Below are 24,716 nucleotides of genomic sequence, written 5' to 3'. Positions count from 1 at the left end.
GTGAATATGAATAAGGTATGTCCATGTTCATTATGATTATTTTTGCCTGTTAATTTCATGTGTGATTTTCTCTTCTTTTGGTTTGAATGTTTCGCTCGTGTTTATTTAATAAACCCCCTGTTTTAAGCCATTTCTTCTTTTATTGCTCGTAGCTATAGTCTTGCCCTTGTTAACTAATTACAAGGGGTATTTCCAGCTCGGAGCCGTATCTATGCCTTGCCTAGTCGACGAGATCCAGGCCTCAAAAATTATTCCCTATGAATATTTCACGTCGGTGTTGCTTGGACCGCTATTGTATTCTTTTAGAGGGAGTGAGTGTAGCTCATACTCTAACTTTTCCCAGTTTCCAAATATATACGACATATGGCAGAACGTTCCTAATAACTAACATGCTGCTAAGAGAAAGAAGTCTACGTACAAACAGAACCCATTAAGACATACGCCCTAGACATTATCTGGGAACGCCTATCGCCTACACTAGAAACAGTGAAGGCCATACATCTTAGAAACGTTCTCTGTCTAGCAGAAAAAACGCTCCTTCGAGACTAACCTACGAGCTCACAAGACAAACGTTCTGTATAGAAGAACTGCGGTTAAAAATACCATTGCCTCTACGAAACAATACCAAGCTTTACATCAAGAACTGCAAGGTAAAAAAAGCTAATATATGGATAGATTTTTACCGAACAAACGGCATGATGACGTCAGAAGGGATGAATTCTGACTGCGAACTGCGGCATACCTTAATGCACTTGTTATTAAATGTTCATAAAACCATTGAAAAAGACAGGCAAAACAATATGACTACGACAGGCGCGTTATCTGACCTGTTTATAACAAATTCTGCGGAGCAGTACGAGTCCTATAGTAAACTATTATTTTGTTATTAAGTTTTCCCAATTGGCAGCACTGTCGAAACGTTAAGACGAAGCTTAGTCTACAAGGAATACAAAGCCTGCTCACTGGCAGTGCTCTCTTCAGAAACTGTGTCCGCCTGGCAGTGCGCGTCTTGACCCCTGCAGCGCTAGTATACCAGCACTCACTAGCATTGCTAACGGGAGTTAAAACCAGCACAAATTTACCTCTACACTATACTTCCTGTATATTATATACGTTACTGAGCAGAATGAAGTAGAAAATAATAAATGTTCGCCTTTTACCCCTAGGAGTTCAATTCATCTGTGGATTTTCATTTCAGATAACACAGATAACTGTCGAAATTCATGTCTGGCATTTAAAAGGATATAAGGTCTGCACTAGATATTTTTACTACCGCACCGTAGATTTTCAGTGAAAAATAACGATTTTAACCATTTTCCTTGATATTTTTTTATCATAAATTGTTTTTCTTCTCAAGAAGTATTCTCGGCGATACTCATCTGTCATGCCATTAGCGTAGTTAGTGACAGAGGGGCGCAGAAACTTCTGAAATATTATTATGCTTAGTTCCACAGGATGATCACTTTTCCCACACTGTAGAATAGGATTTTAGCAAAATGTGGCAACAGCATTTCGGTTAATGTTAGTGCTATTTTTTGGACTGCCCAGCGTCACCGATAATATTTTGTACGTTACTTGCCCCAGTTTCATCAGCAGTGAAACAAAACTTGGCTTTGGATACCTGACGCCACCTGTGTATTTGATTTTTATTAATGACGTTAGTGGAGATGGACTCTGGACACTACTAATTGTATGAACACACTTTTGATATGGCATGTGGTCTTCGATAACTCTCATCAAATACCCTCCAATATACGCCATTGCAGCACTCGACATAGAAACGCATGGTGCTCCTTCGTCTTCCTTTTCGATGCTTTCCAGTTGTGTTTGAAAATTTCTTGCTAACTCAGGATTCGTTGCTGCCGGTTCATCCGCGTGTGGGATTTGTTAACTAACGGTTGCAAAAGTTGGAAAAGATGCATTTTATTTATTTTCTTCCGAAAAATAAGAAAACCATTTTGAAGCTTATAGGAGACCATTTATTCCTTTTCTGCCTATTTTTCACGAAAAAAAGTGAAAGGTAAAAAGGAACTACTTATATGTTATGTCACTTTATGTTCCACAACTATTCCTCTCTTCCTCCTGCATAGACGAGCACATTAACTTACGCTCCGTGATAAGAATGGGCAGCTGCATCTTTGAATATTCCAAGGTTCAAATCACAGGTTCGACACTGGCAATTCTCAACGTGATTTCATATAGAGTATACCACGGAAGTAATTAAAGTATGAGGGAGCCTTCAACTCCTAGGGTGCCTACTCCAATATTTGCGCCAAATACAATGGCCATGACACCCAAGGAGTCTGGCATTGCTTATATCTTCCCAAATAATATGCTAATGTTGACGGACCATGTAACTACTAAATATGTTCATTCCTCCCCTGAAGACGTGGGCGGGCTTCCTAGACGGCGACACCGTCTTTCGGGCCAGGAGATTTATATCGAAGATAATATTTTTATCATCAGAACAGGAGCAATAACAATAAGTAACCTAATTTTTACCGTCACATGGTCTGCGTATTTACTGTACCATATCTTGTCTGCTTATTGCTTTAATCCATAATTCCCTAGTTGGCTCTTGGCAAGGGAATTGATGAAAGCTATTTCCAAGAACTTCTCGTTTACAAAACGGCACGCAACAGTACACAACTGTAATATAACTGACGTATTTTAACAATACGACGTCACCAGTTAGCATACAAAGTGTAGAAATACCGCTAACCGAGGTGTTCATGTGAGGTTGAATTGCAGCGCCTCTAGCGGCAAATATAGCATCCACAGGGCGGGCAGCTATGAGTGGCTATTGGGCAGGCCTTGTATTCCTTGTAGGCTAAGGACGAAGTTGGGCTTCTAATACTTCGCACCATGTTGTCTATCATGGCGGGTTTTTCTACTGGACGGTAGCCCACGGCGAAAAGTGATGGTGATGATTGAGTATGGTTTCGACAAAACCAACAGGCTGAATGGTTCACAAGTTGTGGTTAGCCTCGATTGGAAACTGTACTATGTGACGGTATATTTAGGTACGTGGGTACGTGCAATTGTGTGAGTGCTTGGTACAAATTTTCTTGCTATTGTATTACTGAAACTCACCGGGATATGATGGACAGCTGGGCGATTAACATGCATGTTCCAGCCTCATCCTAATGACGGAAGTGATGTGTAAATACCGAAACCATTGTTTACGTGGAGTAATAGGTGGTGGTGGTGAATACTGTTTTAAGAGGAACTATAACTGGGCAACCATCCTCTATTAACACTAATCGAAGGGAAAGAATAGATGGGGTCCGACACTTCGACAAATGAAGGTATCAGCCAGAGAAAGACAAGGGTTACGAAGGGCGTGAAAATTAAGGAATCCCTAGGCCTCGCCACCTAATACCGTTGGGGCCAGAAAAGACGTATTTGGGCACCTTCAAATACCGCCGGATTGAGCCAGGATCGAACCTGTCAAGTTGGGGTCGGAAGGCCAAGAGCTCCATCGTCTGAGCCACTCAGCGCGGCACTATTAACGACACTGGCACGTAAAAGAACTCTTGCGGGACAACAATCTGGCACCTCGGCGTATCCGAAAACCGCCAAACAGGTAGTTAGTGGGACTTAAAAACCAATACCAGCAACATTATTGTCGTTAATAAAAGTCTGTCTACCATCTCCTTGTTGAGATGGAGACTGTCTAATTCCACCTTACTAGCTGCAGTCTCCAGTTATAAAAATGTGATTCAATTATACTCAGGCCTTTACACAGGGTAATAATAATAATAATAATAATAATAATAATAATAATAATAATAATAATAATACTAATAATAATAATAATGTCCGCACTTGTAGTGTAGTGGTTAGTGTGAACAACTACCAGCCACGGAGGCCCAGGTTCGATTCCCGGCTCTGCCACGAAATTTGAAAAGTGGTAGCATACGAGGGCTGGAACGTAGTCCACTCAGCCTCGGGAGGTCAACTGAGTAGAGGGGATTCGATTCCCACTTTAGCCATACTCGAAGTGGTTTTCTGTGGTTTCCCACTTCTCGGCCAGTCAAATGCCACGAGGGTACCTAACTTAAGGCCACGGCCGCTTCCTTCCTTCTTCCTTGTCTATTCCTTACGATCTTCCCATCCTCCCACAAGGCCTTTATTCAGCATAGCAGGTAAATCCGCTCGGTGGAGATACTGGTACTCATCTCTAGTTGTATCCCCGATCCAAAGTCGCACGCTCCAGGCACTGCTCTTGAGGTGGTAGAGGTGGGAATCCCTCGCTGAGTCCGAGGGAAAAACCATCCCAGGAGGGTAAACGCATTAATAAATAATAATAATAATAATAATAATAATAATAATAATAATAATAATAATAATAATAATAATAATAATAATAATTGTACCGGGAGGTACATCTCTAAGCCGCACATTTAAATCTTGTGCCTAAAAGAACTCTTCTTCTGGAGAAATCGTGAACTTGAAACTAGACCTACTTCAACCATTACTCAGAAGATGTCACTACAGAAATCTAATGATTTTTTCTTTTATTTTGAAGTTTCCTGTACTGTGTGAATTTCTACTTGTTTTGTTTGCCCTTCATCAAGAAGTTTGGACTTTTTTCAACAGATGTCACTGCTAATAAACTATGATCATGCACCCTGGTGGGAAGTGGAAGTACTTTTGATTTGAAGAAGTTTTGTATTCATAAGTTATTTTTTTACTAAATTATGTTCATTCATTTTTGGTTTGGCAATATTGATCTTTTCTTTCCACCTGTTTTGAATTTAGCCAATCACGAATTTCTGTCATTAATTTTCCGCCTATCACAGGCTTCTTCATCGATTCTGAGTGTCACTTTTAAACTTTGACCAATAAACCCCTGTGGGTGTGTCTTGATTATTCATGAAAGATCTCGAAATTTTTGCGAGGGTTTATAAACTGCGGATTTTCACGTCTCTTGGCCATTTGATCGTCATCTAACTTAGTGTGTGTGTATCAAGCAGAAGACAGGAAGCGCCTCTTTCATCAGGCAGCAGTTCTTCAGCAAGGTAATGGCCAATTAACATCTTTATTTCTTCTTAGCTCCGAGGGAGGGGTCCGAAACTTTAACTATGTAACCTACCTTTCTGAAAATGTAATTTCTGCCAGCTAATGTAAAAACTTCACAAGATAGAGAGTGATGTAGCCTCTCGAGCTCCCCTTCATATTGGTTTGAGGTGACTACGTTTTGTAACTGGTTTTCTTCCTTCCCGTAAAGTCTTAATTTATTCTTATACGAGTCACCTCCATAGTTTGGGAATAGCCCCTGTTTCATCGGCCTAGTGCCCCTTAGGTTTTAAGAATGCATATTTAGGAGTGCAAGTACTCGCCTCCATTCAGTTTGTGTTTCGGGCCATTTTCTTAACCTGTTCTTTTCCGCAACGGCCCAGTAGGTTGGGTACTAGATACCCCTGTTTTAAATTTTGTTGTGCCTTGGTGGCGAGTGATGGTAATTTTCTAATATTGCCTTCAATAAAGCTTAGAGCACGCAGCTCTTTTTCATGTGTTGTAAAAGTGCCTCTCGGAGGCTTAACATTGCCATTTTGGGAGCAAGTGCTCCAGGTATTAGGAAATTTCTGCCCTTTTGTGAATTTATGCTCCTCTGTAACGTTTGAGCTGGAAGCTCAGAAAAAAAATTAAAAATTGTAGCCCAAGTGTGTTAAAGGTTGGAAATCTTTGTTTTTCCAAAGCCTTGTTTCTAAATTACTATGTCATTGTTATATCACTAAAGTTGTTAATTTTGTATTTTTCAAAATATAACCTTCAGTTAAGTTTTTAAAATTCTTTCCTTGACATTGTAGTTAGACCCATTCACCCCGGCAGCTTCTTTCACCTCTGCTGGTCCACGGATTGCCCCGTGACAACAACAATAATAATAATAATAATAATAATAATAATAATAATAATAATAATAATAATAATAATAATAATAATAATAATAATAATAATAATAATAATATGGACTGAGCTACTGGTTTGCAGGCTTTCTAATGTGGTGCCGTCTAACAAGGAATCGAAACTATTGCTGAAAAATCCGAGCTAGAACTCCGCTGTCGGCAGCTCTGAAGATGGTTTACCGTGGTATCCCATTTTCACACTAGGAAAATGCTGGGGCTGCACTTTAATCAAAGCCATGGCCGCTTTTTTCTCACTTCTATCCCTTTCCTATCCCATCGTCACCATAAGATCTAACAGTGTCGATGCAACGCAAAAAACGAAAAAGAAAGAAAGGAACTTCCTAAAATGGTATGTAACCACAATGGATCGAGGGGATTTGAAGTGTTCATCTATCTTCTAAAATAATTCGAGCTCTCGCCTGCGGTTTTGTAGACGCTCTTTGGAACATCGTTCCAGTTCTTGCACGATAGCGTAGACCGAGTCCATTGTTCCCGATGATGAAGGTCACGGTGAATGACGCGACAATTTTGGTGCGCGTTTTCTAGCAGATGCTAGTGGAGCATTGAATGAAGTAAGTTTGCATTTGGGCGACGGAAGGCCATTTTGAAGAGATACCTACTGTTCCAGCCTCATCCTAATGACGGACGTGATGTGTAAATACCGAAACCATTGTTTACGTGGAGTAATAGGGGGTGGTGGTGGTGAATACAATTTTTTTTTTGATAGTTGCTTTACGTCGCACCGACACAGATAGGTCTTACGGCGACGATGGGATAGGAAAGGACTAGGAGTGGGAAGGAAGCGGCCGTTGCCTTAATTAAGGTACAGCCCCAGCATTTGCCTGGTGTGAAAATGGGAAACCACGGAAAACCATTTTCAAGGCTGCCGACAGTGGGTTTCGAACCTACTATCTCCCGAATACTGGATACTGGCCGCACTTAAGCGACTGCAGCTATCGAGCTCGGTGGTAGTGAATACTGTTTTAAGAGGAACTATAACTGGGCAACCATCCTCTGTTAACACTAATCGAAGGGAAAGAATAGATGGGGTCCGACACTTCAAAAAAATGAAGGTATCAGCCAAAGAAAGACAAGGGTTACGAAGGGCGTGAAAATTAAGGAATCCCTAGGCCTCGCCATCTAATACCGTTGGGGTCAGAAAAGAACAAATATTGATCGATAGGATAATGAAAATAAGGAGCCTGGCACAATAAAGTGGAAGCAAAACATGATGGAGGTACCCCGGAACTCAGCCACCAACACGTACTCGGGATGTCTGAAGCCGACGGTACCAAAAGCATCAACAAGACAGCTTCCAGCACTGCAACGTGGAAAGTGTACATTCCAAGATCGCTGCATGTTATGAACGAGGACAACCCGAATCGAAGGATGGAGTACTTGGAGTGTTTTGAAGGCATGCTTGGCGAGGATGAACGGTTTGCAGAGATGTTTATCTGGTCTGACGAGGCGCAATTCAAACTGAAGCCGCCACAACTGCGTGTACTGGCTTCATGAAAATCTGCACGTTCACGTGAACATTTCTTTTCTTTCTTTCTTTTTTTTTCATTACGTCGCACCGACACAGATAGGTCTTATGGCGACGATGGGACAGGAAAGGCCTAGGAGTGGGAAGGAAGCGACCGTTGTCTTAATTACGGTACAGCCCCAGCATTTGCCTGGTGTGAAAATGGGAAACCCCGGAAAACTATCTTCAGGGCTGCCGATAATGGGGTTCTAACCCACCATCTCCCGGATGCGAGCTCACAGCTGCATGCCCCTAACCGCACGGCCAGCTCGCCCGGTGACAAACATGTTAATCTACCCGGTGTTAATGTGTGGTGTGGTCTGACGTCACGCGGATTGATTGGCCTATTTCTTCTTTGAAGGTACCGTAACTGGTGAGGTGCATCTTCATATGTTGCAAACATAGATTTTACCTGCCATCCGAGAGGTGTTTGGAAATGAAAGGTTTTATCTACAACAAGATGGCACTGCACCTCACTACCACTGAGATGTCAGAGCCTATTTGGGTGAAAATCTACCTGGACGATGGATAGGTCGAAGAGGAGCAGTTGAGTATCCATCACGGTCTCAAGACCTTACAACTCTTCACTTCCACCTGTGGGGGACCTTGAAATATGAAGTTATCGATAGAAGCCAGCTACACTGAACGAGCTACGAGAAACCCTCGAAGCATCCAGTGCGGTCATCACACCGGCAATACTCATAGCCACAGTTCGGTCAGTAGTTCAGCGATATCGACTTTGTTTGGCTGCTAATGTGGGTCACTTTAAACACATAAAATAACCCCACCCTCCCCGTGAAAGAATTGTAACGGTATGTCATTTTGTTCCATTAATATTTACTGCTAAAGAGTGTCTACCTTTTTCTGTGGCGGGTTATTTTTATCATTAACTAATTTTGTGGATTTTGTCCATCAGGATAATGCCAGGTCTCATTTCAGCTGGATAAACGAGGCTGAGTGTGTGACCTTGTTTTTGTTTCCAGAAGAAGATCGGCCAGCGATCTAGCATCCCAGCTTTGGATGATGTATTCCTGTACATGGACAAGCAAGTGAGATACGATATGGAGAGTCTACAGCAATGGACGGCTAACTTACTGCTGCAAGGAGTGACACAGGTCGACAAGGACGGGCAGGCAATTTTGAACGAGTACAGGACGGAGGTAATGAAAGTATTTTCAGATCTTATTTCAAATAATCAGTTGTATTAATAATTATAATTCTTGCAATATTTCTCGTTAACGACCGGCAAGCTTTTGAAGTCTAGCTTGGCTGGCTGTGTTTATGTTCCTTGTCCGGGGGTGCCACTATTGTGATCACAATGCAATTCATTTCACAGATTTAGGACATGACAAGACTCATATGATTACAATTACAAACCTGTACATGCACGGTGACTGTGGAACTTCATTACGGCGTAGCGCATCCATGCGCTGCAATCAAAGCCACTAGACGTCGTGGCATGGAATCGAAGAGTGCCTGAATAGGCTGCTGGGGAATACTCAGCCACGCGGTTAATAGACGCGTCCACAAATCATCAACAGTAGCTGCAGGAGGACGTGAACGAACAAGCTGCTTACCGATGAGTGACATGTCAGCAGGCCAGGGAAGCATTGGTACCCGTCGTTCGTCGAAGAAGGCTTGCACATTCCTCGCCACATGCGGCCGTTCATTGTCCTGCTGTAATACGGCGTGTGGAACGGCCTGCAGGAGGGATAGTGCTTCAGGCTGTAAAACCTAGAGGAGGTGACTAATGCTAAAGAAGAATTAAAATTTGAATATGACAACAGTTGCGTTTACAATAAGATACAACATTTGAAAACTAGAAAAGCGGCTGGAATTGAAAAGATTTCTCGGGATATACTAAAGACAATGGGTTGGGATATAGTACCATATCTGAAGTACTTATTTGATTATTGTTTGCATGAAGGATCTATGCCAAATGAATGGGGAGTTGCTATAGTAGCCCCTGTGTATAAAGGAAAGGATGATAGACATAAAGCTGAAAATTACAGTCCAGTAAGTTTGACAGGCGTTGCAATTAAGCTTTGGGAAAACATTCTTCTGATTATATTCGACATGTTTGCCAAATTAACAACTGGTTTGATAGAAAGCAGTTCGGGTTTAAGCTCAACTTGTAGGATTCCAGCAAGATATAGCAGATATCTTGGATTCAAGGGGTCAAATGGACTGTATCGCGATTGACTTGTCTCAAGCATTTGATAGTGTGGGTCATGGGAGACAGCTGGCAAAAATGAATGCAGTTGGACTAGACGAAAGAATGACTGATTTGATTGCTATATTTCTGGAAAATAGATCTCAGAAAATTAGTGTAGGCGAAGCTTTATATGACCCTGTATTAATTAAGAGGAGAATTCTTCAAGGCAGTATTATTGGACCTTTGAATTTTCTTATATATACAGGTATAAATGATATGAGTAAAGAAGTGGAATCAGAGATAAGGGTTTTGCAGGCGATGTTATTCTGTATAGAGTAATAAATAAATTACAAGATTGTTAGCAACTGCAACATGACCTCAATAATGTTGCGAGATGGACAGCAGGCAATGTTATGATATTAACGGGGTTAAAAGTCAGGTTGTGAGTTTCACAAATAGGAAAAGTCCTCTCAGTTTTAATTACTGTGTTGATGGGGTGAAAGTTCCTTTTGCGAATCATTGTAAGTATCTAGGTGTTAATATAAGGGAAGATCTTCAATTGGGGTAATAACATAAATGGGATTGTAAATAAAGGGTACAGAGCTCTGCACATGGTTATGAGGGTGTTTAGGGGTTGTGGAAAGGGTGTAAAGAAGAGGGCATATAAGTCTCTGGTAAGACCGCAACTAGAGTATGGTTCCAGTGTATTGGACCCTCACTAGGATTGCTTGATTCAAGAACTGGAAAAAATCCAAAGAAAAGAAGCTTGATTCATTCTGGGTGATTTCGACAAAAGAGTAGCATTACAAAAATGTTGCAAAGTTTGGGCTGGGAAGACTTGGGAGAAAGAAGACGAGCTGCTCGAGTAAGTGGTATGTTCCGAGCTATTGGCAGAGAGATGGGCGTGGAATGACATTAGTAGACAAATGAGTTTGAGCGGTGTCTTTAAAAGTAGGAAAGATCACAATATGAAGATAAAGTTAGAATTCAAGAGGACAAATTGGAGCAAATATTCGTTTATAGGAAGGGGAGTTAGGGATTGGAATAACTTGCCTAGGGAGATGTTCAATAAATTCCAGATTTCTTTAAAATCATTTAAGAATAGGCTAGGAAAGCAAGAAATAGGGAACATACTGCCTGGGTGACTGCCCTAAATGCAAATCAGTATTGACTGATGTGTTGATGTGAAGAGTAAATATATATAAAGATGTAGTAGTAGCTTTTCAGATTGTCCTCAAGACGTAGGAGGCGAGATCGTATGTTACAAGCAATGGCATCCCAAACCATCACACCCGGCGTTTGTCCGTTTTGCCACGCAACAGTACAGTCTATCCGATTGCGCTCACCACGTCATATGCGACCATCACTGCTGGACAAGTTGAAGCAGGACTCGTCCGAAAACACTATATTATGCCACTCAGCACGCCAGTGTCGGTGTTCAATTGCCCATAGCAGTCTGCGGCGTTGGTGGTTGCTGGTCAATGGAAGCCGACATAATGGCACGCTTGCCACCAGTAAAGCCCTCAGAAGACGGCGTCGAAACATCGATGCAGACATGACCACACCTATTGCAGTGCCTATAAGTCGAACGAACTCTGTGGACGAAGCTGTTCTGTCCGTTACGATCAAGCGGGCAAGATGGCGATAATCTCGCGCTGTGGTCACGTTGTGTCGTCCAGTACCCTGTTGGCGCTGTGTATGGCCCTCTTCTCTCCACTGGTTCCACATAAGCCTCACTGTTGAAGCAGCGTGCGCTATACGAGTCGCAATGTCACGGAACGACAGACCCACCTCCCCGAGCTCAATCATTCTGCTGTGCTCGAACGCGCACACATGCTGATATTCCAACCTGTGATGTCAGCGAGGCATAGTTGCACTTGGGTACATGTTTCCACTTCGTCTAGATACACCACATTTGGCTGGCGCGTGTGCGGGCTTGGACCAGCAACAGCCAAGGTGAGTATATACAGTGTTGCCAACACGATTTTCCTTTAATAATCTAGATCATCACGCAATATAAGCTAAAAAAAGCTAAATCAGATCTAGAAAACGTAAAAAAAATTGAGCCAAATATTTATAGCACTGCTCACCGGTTAGAGAATGAAATTGTTCTTTGTTCTGTTCAATTAGCAAATTACTATAACCGCAAACCATGGATATTTAATTATGTATACTCAACTAGTCCTGACAGGTGGAGGGGTGGTCGTTATTGTCTTAAGAGGAAGTACAACTGGTCAATCAACCTTTATAAAACACTGATTAGAGAGAAAAAGTGGAAGGGGTCCGACACTTTGAAAATGAGGATATCGGCCAAAGAAAGACAAGGAGTTGTGACTATCAGATCACTACTTAATGAGTGGAAGAGGCATCGCGACTTAATACCGTCGGGCTCGGAAAAGAACAAGATTTTACCAAGGGAGGTTGGATAGGATAGAGGAAAGTGAGGAAGTTCTGTGAGGTGAACGGACGATTGTAAAACTGATTTATGAAGAGGAATATCATAAAATTACATCATTAAGGCACATTCCATGCTCCCGCTGGACCAGTGGTGAATCACTTACCATGATCATGCGTAATTTCGCTGCTACTACAAGGAGAGAGAAAGAGAGAGAGTTCATACCGGTGGGACCACAACGCCATATTATATGAGGCACGTTGAAGGAAATAAGCTAGATTTAGCGGGCGGAAAGCAACAACGGGAATGTTCTTCTTTTGCTGCTAAACGCTGGATTAAATAACCTAGATTTAGCATGAAAAAAGCTAAGATGGCAACACTCAGTATGTAATAGGTTACCCACAACGGCTGGCTTGCGGTCATTGGCTATTCGAGCGTGACGTCACACAAATACCTGCTCTCTGATAGCGGGAGCGCTTTCCAAAGGAATTTAGTGATTGCGATATGTTTTAACCAAACAATTAGTAGCGCGTGTGTTCCCTATACGTGCTCAAACTCACTTTGTAAATAGCAGATAACGAACACAATAATGTAAGAGCTAATCGTGTCACAAGACCGTAGTTATTGCTGATAGGGTTTTAGTGGCCACGCTGCGCTACTGAAATCCAATAAAGTATTCTGAGTTAAACAAAACTGAGCATTAAATATGACCAATAAACAAGCAAACAGTTCTATTATGATAAAGTGAATCTTATCTTAACTGGTAAGTTTCTTCATTTTCTTTATCGTCTTGACTCACCTCCACTTTTCCCTTTTCCTCGCGTTTTTTAAAGTTTTATGCGAGCATATGTCTTCATTTCCACAAATGTGAGTTGTGACTATCAGATCACTACTTAAATTAGGATCACTTGCACATATTAAAGAAACTAGGTTCCGTTTACTCCCGACCCTCTTCGGACTGTAAGTCTGTGATAAGAACAGGAACGTTTCTCCACATCTCGTACAGCTATCGGCTCTGTAAGACCACCGTATGACAGACTTCGAACACAGGACCCAGATGTACTGTCGTATGTTCTCCTATGTCTGTTTGGCAACCTAAGTGTGGATGAATGCTTCCGTGTCTTTTTAGCCATCCAACCTGCAATGTAATTCAAACCTTCGACTTCCATTTCAGTGCCAGTTTCACCGGCAAATGTTGGAACAGTATCATATCTGACCTCTGACTATCGCCCAGTTCCTATTCTTCCAGCGCTTTCTAAGGCTTTGGAAAGACTGGTGTACGAGCAAGTATTGAAATATTTAAATAACTATTCTCTCCTTGACCCATTACAATCGGGCTTTAAGAAAGGGTACAACACTGCCACGGCTCTCCTTAAAGTGACAGAAGACATCAGACTAGCTATGGAACAACGACAAGTTACAGTACTAACGCTACTGGATTTCAGTGGTGCATTTGATACAATAGACTTACAACTACTAATTAAGAAAATGGAATCTTACTTGTTTGACCCTTCAGTACTGAAGTTTGTTACGTCATATATGAAAGATCGGAGGCAGCGGGTGATAACTCGTGAAAGAAATTCAGAATGGCGTACAAGGAAAGTTGGCACGCCACAAGGTAGTATTTTAGGACCGTTGCTTTTTACGTTGTATATCAATGATATTTCATCTCTAAAAACGTGTAATTATCACCTATATGCCGATGATATCCAAATTTATTACCATTGCAGCTTAAGCGAATTACCAAACGCAGTAAAATGCATAAATGGTGACATGAAAAAACTCAGTGAATATGCTCTCACAAACAGACTTCTCATAAATCCATCAAAATCGCAAGCTATCATTGTCGGTTCCCAGAAGCTCCTGCACAAGATCAACGATTCGATCATTCCTCCTCTACAAATAAATAATAGCATAATCCCGTACAATAAAACAGTGAGAAATCTTGGGGTGACTATGACTGAAACTCTAAATTGGACAGAACATATCAAAAACGTAAGTCAGAAGGTGTTTGCTACTCTACACCCACTGAAATTAAATAAAGATATTATACCACTAAATATGCGGCAAAGATTAACACAGACCCTAATTCTTCCTATCCTTGACTACTGTGATGTTATCTTGGTAGACACTACTAAAGAACAAACTAGGAAACTGCAGCGTATTATGAATTGTTGCCTTAGATTCATTTTTAACCTAAAGTATGATGTGCATATTACTCCTTACAATCAAGCACTAAACTGGTTAAAACCTGTTAAGAGACGTGAATATCATATACTATCATATACTTGTCTTAATACACAAACTCCTGCATAGTAACTCCCCCCCAGTATATTTCATCTAAACTTCACTTCCTCTCTTCCTTCCATAACCGTAACACTCGCTCGGGCTCCACTCTAGCTATTCCTCTTCACCACTCTTCTGTGTATAATAATTCTTTTATTGTAACCGGTTCCAGGCTTTGGAATTCCCTGTCAGTATGTGTCAGGGGCATTGACTCTTTCCTCAAATTTGAAATATCTTGCCGAGATTACCTGTTGAGAGTTACCGATTGAAGTGTGTATTGGTGTGTATTGTGTGCGTGTGATTGGTAATTGTAAAATTAAAAATTGTTTCTGTTAGTTTTATATAATGTAAACGTAAGAGTGGTTGATAAGTGTGTACATTGTAAGTGTGTGTGCAAGTGTCTGTGTGAGATAGAAAAGGGTACTGAAGTAACGAGCTAATAAGCTAATAAGGTGCATATTGTGTGGGAGTGTAACTTAAGCTTAATTTAGGAAATAGTATAAGTAGTATAATTAGTAATAGGCAACCTTAATATTATATGTTGTATTGTGGTTAAGTGTAAGAGATGGCCGTGTGCCCTAACTTCGCCACATGAAAGAAGCCATAATAAAATAAATAAATAAATAAATAAATAAATAAATAAATAAATAAATAAATAAATAAATAAATAAATAAATAAATAAATAAATAAATAAATAACTTAAATAAATAAATAAATAAATAAATAAATAAATAAATAAATAAATAAATAAATAAATAAATAAATAAATAAATAAATATTTTCCTTCTTCAAAATAGCTTTCAGCAGGAGAATATTCTAACTCGTTATTCCGCACTTCCTCAGTATTACCTCCTTACTCAAATTACTTATAGATACCAGGGGTGGTGCGTGGTATTGTTGCAGTGTTGCGCAACTCCCAGTAATTTTGCACTTCGTTTGTCGGCCTTTCTTCTAATTTTTTAGTTTAATAAACCTAACGTGTTTTCGAAAAAATGTTGGTCGTTCGCTGTTCCAATGTGTCTTAATGGACCAATAAACGCTGCCGGCTTTGAATCAAACTCAGGGGGTTTGCTTTCCTGCGGCAACTGTCTAGCGCACAGCGCGGCGCAATGTACCTCAGCAGGGACGAGCATCAGGTAGCTCGCCAGTATCGGTCTCAGGGAGTTGCACGAGACTAGCAAGTCCCCTGCCGAGAAACAGTTCTAAATGTCCCCGTTAGATTGCGCCACTCTGCGGAGATTACTTCATTTCTACTTTCTCTCCTCTCGCAAAGGTAATTTCGTTTCCTTTTTTAATTTACAATTTTTGCTTTACGTTGCACCGACGCAGATAGGTCTTACGGCGAGGATGGGATAGGAAAGGGCTAGGAGTTGGAAGGAAGCGACCATGGCTTTAATTAAGGCACAGTCACAGCATTTTCCTGGTGTGAAAATGGGAAACAGTGGAAAACCATCTTCAGGGCTTCCGACAGTGGTGTTCGATCCCACTATCGCCCGAATGCAAGCTCACAGCTACGTGACCATAACCGCGTGGCCAACTTTCTGGGTCATTTCTTTCCCACGCCATACCAGACCACCCACAATATTGCCAACATCTTGCTTCAATAAAAAAACTGGCGGCAAATTTTCCATTGAAGTGAGACAAAAGTAACTGTGCCAGGCTGAGTGGCTCAGGCGGTTGAGGCGCTGGCCTTCTGACCCCAACGTTGCAGGTTCGATCCTGACTCAGTCCGGTGGTATTTGCAGGTGCTTCAAATAAGTCAGCTTCGTGTCAGTAGATTTACTGGCATGTAAAAGAACTCCTGCAGGACTAAATTTCGGCACCTCGGTGTCTCCAAAAATCGCAGAAAGTCGTTAGTGTGATGTATAGCCAATAACATTATTATTATTAAGAGTAACTGTATTTACAGTGTATAATTAGTCTTTTATTTGCTGGGTTGCCAGATATATTTCAGTTTTAGTGGGAATGTAGTTCATTACTTAACCATGATAGAGTTTCTTAATACTTCTATAAGCTATAAAAATATAACACTGAAAATGTTGGTGCAACACCCAGCTTCAGATACCACCAGCCGCCACTGATAGATACGCTGCTTTGATGAAAATGTGCTTTCCGCTGCCACTAACGTCAGTTTAAGGACATCGTTAGTTTTTCTTTCGTCATCTAACTGTTTTTTCTATCTTTCAATTTCTTCAATCAGGACCACAGCATTATCACAGACCTGGGTAGGTGGAGTGGCTGGAGGAGGTGGTGAACTTACAATAGACGTGTTATGTTCTGAATCTTCTAACAATTCGTCAGCCATTTTCCTATTGCCCCTCCGTTCCTTCCTTCTTAATCTATCATGCGACACTTGCTCTATGCTACGCAAAACACACACATTTCTAGAGGGAACGGCGTCTTTGCTAAGCACACGTTTGGGAGGAAGCCCTAACAATTCGCCCTTTTGATCCCTTTCAAAATCGCCAACAGAAAAATGTTCGGAATACACCCGGCACGAATCTGCGTTCCACATTCCATCAAGTCTACACCTTTGCATCCACTCCTTCCTTAGTTCCTCATTTTTTGGGAAACTGAAGCATTTGATAAGACTTTTGGAGGGATAATCCCTGGTTTTCACCCAGCTGTTATTGCACACAGCAACCGTACACCTAGTACCAGGCAGGTTTATATGCGACCCGAGACAAACCAATTCAAGTCAAACACAAAATAACACTGGCGTAAGAAAGCAGCTATTCACCACAACGACTAGTCATTAAAAAAAACATGAAACTGCGTATGTTGGTTATTCAGACCGAAGGCTGGTATGATCCTCCACAGCTCCGCCAACAGCTGTCATAAACAGCCTAGGCGTCAAAGAGGCATAATAGTAAAGTGAGGAGTGAGGTAATTTCCCGTTGCTTTCCTCGCCGAGCCAGAAGTTGCTATTACATATCAGTCTGCCAAGCCAACTGAAATACATGCACACCGGGCAAATGCTGGGGCTGTACCTTATTAAGGCCACGGCCGCTTCCTTCCCACTCCTAAGGCTTTCCTATCCCATCGTCGCCATAAGACCTATCTGTGTGGGTGCGACGTAAAACAAATAGCAAAAAAAAAAAGAAGTGCATGCACCAACTGACCCTATGAGCGATATTTTCACACCATTCATAACACGGACTGGCTGCATAAGGAATGGCTTTAATAGCATCGCTCATACCTCAAATGAAAACTGCAACTCACTTGCACATATTAAAGAAACTCGCACACTACTCACATACAGTATTACCACAGTCTAATATAACAGTCGCGAAGCTCTGATGTTATTTTTCACCCGAGGCGACTACAGCGCTCCAAGCGGCGAGGTAGAGGCAACTTGCTAGCAGACAACAGGGAACGAATTACCACTACAGTCTAAAATGGTCATAACTTCTGAACCATTCATGCAAATAATGTCCTGACAAGGTTATTGTAATCCTTATGAAATAGTAGAGGAGGTAAAACAATTTATTTAGATGAGGAGTTCGAGGATAATATCAAAATATTTATTTAATCTTAAGGAGATATTTTTCTTTACCGCGGACTATAACATAAAATCGCTTTTAGAGGGCAACCGGTTCGAAATAGGTATATACCATCCCGGACTTTTTTGTAGAGGTTTCTTTGCTCTACAATTCGTATGCTTACACTTGGGGTCTATCGTTGACGGTTCAGGCAGCGTAAGCCAAGAAAGCAAGTGACCGACCGACCGACATCGAACCTGCCAAGTTGGTCTAAGTAGGCCAGCGCTCTACCATGGTGGGTCACTTACTTTCTTGGCTTATGCTGCCTGAACCGTCAACGATAGACCCCAAGTGTAAGCGTACGAACTGTAGAGCATAAAAACCTCTACAAAAAAGTCAGCGATGGTATATACCAATTTCGAACCGGTTGGTCCCTAGAAGCGATTTTATGTTATAGTCCGCGGTGAAAAACATAACGACTTAGGATTAAATAAATATTTCGATATTATCCTCGAACTCCTCATCGAAATAAATTGTTTGATCTCCTCCACTATTTCATAAGTATTACAATAACCTTGTCCGGACATTATTTGCATGAATGGTTCAGACGTTATGACCATTTTAGACTGTGGTGGTAATACGTTCCCTGTTGTCTGCCAGCAAGTTGCCTCTACCTCGCCGCTAGAGGTGCTAGTGTCGCTCCAGCTATCAAGTGGATGAACCTTCCTCTTATTAGAGCTTCGCAACTGTATATATTAGAGTGTGGATTTACATGTAGGCTCATTCTCTTTCCTGCCTATGTGGTTTTTCCCTGACCTTTCAATACCACACCTTAACACCACCCAACCAATACAAACTCGCCTGGTAACGTGTCCAACATGGAAACAGGCAGATACTCCTTGTATCATTTCCCACTCTTCCCAGCTATCTCTTTCTACTTAGAACTAATAGCATGTCGGAGGCAATGTAGATTGAGTCGATTGCCACGACGGGGGAGCGGGCTACGGGCCCCCCCCCCCGTAAAAAAAAGCTGCACAGACTTTTAACGGGACTGGCAGTCAAGGTTACTAACCTAGGCGGTGACGTCGTAACCGAGCGTAGCCGAAGCCCTCCGAACGCAGAAACCCCCTGTTCTGGGCAACCTGTTACATACTAACCTTGAGCAGCAGCGACATTAGAATTTATATTACAGAACAACCAACGTTTACTTGAAAAAATATAAAAGCTACGGACACGGAACTTTACATTTTTCATTCCTCTTGTCAATATATACTAGAGATTTTATTAGGTACCTACCAACCTGTATTTAGGAACTTTATTTTGACCAAATTACCACGTCCTAAAATGATACATGTTTCAAGTAGAACTGAAATCGAATGCACTATTCTGCCATATTAGGAAATGGTACTGATAATTCAGAGTAAGAATATTCAGGGGAAAATAAGGTTGACATAATTCCAATTGACCTACAATATTTTGTAGGGAACAATACAATTCGATTAGAAATTATATACGGTAAAACAAAAGTTAACAGGTTTCTACCTGTTCAACATTATTTATTGTAACCTAGAAAAAGTTACATATATTTGATGAAACAAGTTTCGGTCTTGCTAGAGACCGTCATCAGTCAAAATTATTAAAGTTAAGGCAAGACATGAATTATAGATAGATACAATTTATGAAACAAACGTGCAGTGTTGATGTTCGGTCCAAAACAAATAAAGAGTTGAATGTTAAACATTCATCACGATCACACGTCTTGTGCAAGTTCTCAAAGATTTTTTTTCAATCTGAAGAACGCACTTCACAAAATACCAGGTGAAACACTTAAAGTACTAGTACTTGAAGAATCTTCTTGAATTCAGTTCAACTGAAACAAGTGTGAACAGAAATGTAAAGTGCATTCTTCAAATTGGAAGAACTTTGAAAATGGGCCCCCTCATTTCCTGATAAGCAACGTTACAAGTTTATTTCATAGTACAAGGTTGTATATTATTACAATGAACAGCAACGGTACTACTACTACTACTTATAATAATACTAATAATGCTAATAATAATAATAATAATAATAATCCAAGAATACAGAAAAAAGTGTTGAACACCCAGGATATTGGACTGAACTACCCATCACGCAAAGTATTCGTTAATGACCATATTTCGCCCAAGAATGAGAACATTGCAAGAAGGTGCAGGCTACTGAAGCCGAATGGCAAAATATTTGCCACGTGGACAAGGGACTGCAAGATCTACGTCCGCGAAGCTAGGGATGGACCAAGCATGCTCATCAGCAACGAAGAAAAGATCGCACACCTCGAGAATAAACCCGGACAGTAAACACTGCAGGTACTGCATTCACACGAATTTATACTGATTTTAAATGGTACATGACATGTATAGCAGTAAGGAAATAATAAGTTCCGTTGAGATCCACTGTGATACTATAGAAAACTATAAATTACAAACTAAGAATCAAGCTCTACATTCTACATTTAAATGTATCTGTATCAATGCACGAAGTGTTAGGAACAAGTTTGAGGATATTATGCTTATTACTGGTGAGGTTACAGAACTTGACATTATAGTCATAACAGAAAATTGGCTATCAGATGAAGAAACATCCTATTATAACATACCGTACCTAGCTTTGAATCTCACCATCTAGCTAGAGAGTTTACTGGAGGGGAACTGTCAGTGTATGGACAACTTAAGTCATTAAGATCATTAACAGTTAACACAGTATTCTCCAAATTGAATTCTTACAATTTTTTTACCCCTGCAATGTAAGGCTACCAACAAGAATAACACCCACATCATCAAATTTAATTGATCATATACGGTACACTCAAACTTTGCCACTGCTGATTACTATGTATATAATGTAATAAGTAACATTAGTGATCATAATATTCTAATTCTAGTAACAACACAAATTAAAGAGAGCTCTCCATTCAGTAGTGGCGCAAATGTACAAACAAACCTGAAAATAAATTACACTAAGCTAAATGATTTTTTCACAAAAAATACATGTACAAAATAACATAACAAGAAGAACTGACCCGCCCGAAAACAGCGATACTGCCATACATTAAAAATACTACAGACAGGATCGGCAAGATACTGGACAAATACGACATAAAAACCATCTATAAACCTCACCGGAAGCTAGCCCGTTATCTACCACCAGTAAAAGACACAATAGAATTACAAGCTCCTGGACTATATCACATTGAATGTACCTGCGAAGCTTGTTATGTTGGTGAATCAAAATGTCTGATCTCCACTCGCCTAAAAGAACATATCCGTCACACCAAGAACCAAAACACAGATATTTCAGCGGTAGCCAAGCATTCCTACGAAACAAGGTACGAAATATCATTTGGCAACACAAAGATCCTACCAGCTATCCCTTGGAATCTGGAAAGGAAAATCCGCGAGGCTATTGAGATCAAGAAACATCCGAACAACATAAATTTAGAAGAAGGATATAAAATCAGTAATTCTTGGATGTCTATCATTCATAATTTAAGACATACAGACCACTACATAAACACACGGGCCGAAACACCATTACATAACAGCGCGGGCAAACTCCCACTACCTGGTTGTGACACATGCCTTCCAGAATGCTCACGAGACAGCCAGGGCTTACGTCAGCCAGAAAGGCTAGGATATAAAAGGCCAAGGTCAGGGCCACTCTAGTAGTGTAAATTGCTGCCTGGGAGACTGATTACCTCGGATCGAGTAGGGGTATTTCAGTCGCCTTGACAAAGAATACTGCAATGTATTCGAAACGTCGGTAAACTGTACGTGATGTACAGACAACTACAACACGGTTAAACCCGGAAATTAAATTAAGTAATTCCTCACACCGTGGACGCTTCACTTCTAAGATACTTCCAAGCTTTATTTATGTTCAGGTATAAAAATAATATGATTTATGTTAATGCAGAACTACGATACAGCAAAGACATTCACACCCATAACACAAGATCAGCAAACCAGTTTTACAAAGATTCTACTAACACTACCAAATATGGTGTTAAAAGCATTTCTTATTCAGCAAGCACAGCCTTTAACAATCTACCTCCCAAATTAAAACCATCAATAAGTTGTACAGATTTAAGAAAAAAGTACGCAGGTACTTCCTTGGACGATATGTTGGAGAATAAATCGATAACCATTGTGTACCCATTTTCCCACCTAAGTTTAGTTTATTTTGAATGTCTTCCTTTCTCCATGTAAAATAATGATATTATGATGTAAATCAATAATTGTAAAATATCCCTTGTTATATATGTAGGCCTATGCCTTATCTGTTAACTGAAACTAGAACCTGCCAAGCTGTGATTGTAAAGGCCACTCCTTAATTAATTAATTAATTAATTACAGAATTTAGTTTTCAAATTGTAAAGATTAAAATAATACACATTATACGGTACAACACACACACAAGAAACGCATATTCCAATTACAGTAACCAAAACACGCTGATCGCCACAATATTAAGAAATAATCTCGTTCCTATGACCAAACAAGTTACGACTCAACTGTCCATCGTAGGCCTAGTTACCTACACTGACTGCCGAGAGGTATAAACAGGCTCGAAACTTCAGTATTTGGAGTTTAGATAAGGAGCATATCTTTGTTATGGCATCTTCGCTGACTGCTTGGTTCTCAGAACTGGCTAATTATTTCAAAAGCCTTGTTGGTTGCCGTGAGTTTCAGCAAAGGATGGCTATTATTGGAACAGGTTGGGAAAACCACATTCTTTCAAAAATAACATCCGTACTCCTATTGACGAATGGAGCTCTGCACAACGACGAGCTAAGTTTGGAATAACCCCCTGTAATACAAACAACACTTTGTTGTGCGCTGTAGCTTTATCAATATGTAGAATCACTCTTCAGTTACTGAAGTAAGAAACAGTCATGGCTTCGGGGTCCTTATCGCCGCCACTCTGCTGTGTATGCACTCTGGCTGGGTAGCAGTTGTCTTGGCAGCCCGAAGCCCTCATGGGCTGCATGGGTCCATCACCGAGTTCGAGAACTGTCTACTCGAAGCATTCCTTTGCTTGGACCTTATTTTAGTTTATAATGACTCCGTTACAGACCATCTACTACATTCTTGTCACAACACTCCTTTTCCTATCGTCGACCCTTACATTTATCTTGATCATCTCGCTGATAAATTAATTGAAACAACAACTACACTAATCATCATCCACAAAGTTATTGCCAACAGGTTTTAAAGAAACTAATAACCCTATTTTCTTGCCTATTAAAACAACAGTTGCTACAGTCTTTGCATTCCAAGAGGTCATTTTTGAAAATTACAGTGCAGTATTGTGGTCTGTCAATTCAATCTTCTTAAACGTTCTTTTAACAGTATTTACTACCTGCCGAGTTGGCCGTGCGGTTTGGTGCACGCGACTGTGAGCATGCATACGAGAGGTAGTGGATTCCTTCCCACTCCTAGGCCTTTCCTATCCCATCGTCACCATAAGACCTATCTGCGTCGGAGCGACGTATAGCAAGTTGCAAAAAAGTATTTATTTGTTCAGGTATATGCTAGATCATCAACTGCTTTGTTTGTGTTCTAGTATCTCTACCCATGGACCCGGGTAATTCAAAGTTATGCTGAGGACTTGAAAAACTACGAAGATATCTTCCAGTCTTACTCTTCCACTGATGTATGGCAGAAGTACAAGGAGGATCGAGACAAGCTGGTTCAGATCGAAGTCTAAAATATTAGCATTCTCTCAACACTATCGCTATTGCTGCTTACTTCTGTGGTAGAGTTTATTCCATAAACTTGTATTTGATGTATGAATAAAGAAATTAACTGGATTCACTTCTTTCTCTTGATATCCCTAAACACACATTGAGATAACAGTACTTTTTGTACTTTGTAACTCTGCACCACCCTCTCAGCACTATAGCTCATGTCTTTGGTCAGATGAGGGTACAGCCACGAAAGAATGAGGAGGGTTGGATGAGGGAGTACGCGAGATCGCGAACCATGAGACGTAGTACCATTCAGCACCACTTTAAGATGAAACAAGACACGTACCAGGAATAAAACTTCATTTCCAAACCAGCCCCCCGGTGAAAACAAAACTGGAAGGGAACCCACACACTAGGAAGATGAAGAGGGATGGGCAAGATAATACTCAGATAGCATTATTCTCAATCTACATAAATAATAACCTCATAAATATAGAATTTAAATACTCGGCACAAATAAATAATTTCACTATTTTTGAGACAAAGGAACAACATTAAAGAAACATATACGGTATAAGTCAAAATATAAATTCCATAAACCTGTTGATCTTGCATAAATAGTTTCTTTAAAAATAAAATGTTGACGCTGAAGGTGCAAAAATAACGAAACGCAGTACTACTCGTAGCTAGTCATGGTGATTTTTCCTCGCGGTCAAAATAATAACGTCAAAGAAGAAGAAGAAGTGAGGAAAAGTTATCCTGTCAACTGCATCACTGAATTTATCTGGGATCACACAACATCTCTCTGAATACAGCCACCTCTATTTTCAGCAGCATTCTCCATCTCTGTGGGCTAAAGCCTAACTGCGGTCACAGCTAACAGACAACTGACGGCGTGTCTTGAACACAGTGTATTCAAGCATGGAAACACTAGAAGTGCGAGAATAAACTATTCTTAAGTCTATTGCTTACAATAAGCTTCTCAGTTCGATGATGAATAGGACACAAATTTCAAGCTGGACAGCTCATTCCAAAATAATTCCACTAGGGGTATAATTGTCACGCGTCTCCAGTCTTACTGTTCCCCACATGTATGGCAGTAATACAAGGCTGCTTGAGACAATTTGGTTCCGATCGAAGTCTAAATAAAATGTTTGGAGTTAATCTGTAAGTGATGTCTCAGTAAAGGAATTAATTGGATTCCCTTGTTTTTCCTGATATCTGAGGATATCACT

The 24,716-nt window shown here is 40.6% G+C and overlaps 1 protein-coding gene across 2 annotated transcripts in view; it reads left to right on the top strand.

The window, feature by feature from the left end:
• Nucleotides 1-23,602, top strand: part of LOC136872135 (uncharacterized) — a 65,960-nt gene extending 42,358 nt beyond the window's left edge. Inside the window, exons 3-4 of one of the 2 annotated variants that reach the window (XM_068227404.1) lie at nucleotides 8,424-8,597; nucleotides 23,358-23,602. In XM_068227404.1, coding sequence (XP_068083505.1) covers nucleotides 8,424-8,597; nucleotides 23,358-23,501 — 318 coding nt within the window. In that variant the 3' untranslated portion in view covers nucleotides 23,502-23,602. Of the gene's footprint in view, nucleotides 1-8,420; nucleotides 8,598-23,357 lie in introns of both variants that reach the window. The other variant, XM_068227403.1, reaches the window with a different exon arrangement.
• Nucleotides 23,603-24,716: the final 1,114 nt, after the last annotated feature.

This window comes from Anabrus simplex, chromosome 4, assembly GCF_040414725.1.
Source record: "Anabrus simplex isolate iqAnaSimp1 chromosome 4, ASM4041472v1, whole genome shotgun sequence".
Lineage (NCBI taxonomy): Eukaryota > Metazoa > Arthropoda > Insecta > Orthoptera > Tettigoniidae > Anabrus > Anabrus simplex.
The sequence above is the reverse complement of the archived record's forward strand: the minus strand, read 5'-3'. Positions and strand labels throughout refer to the sequence as shown.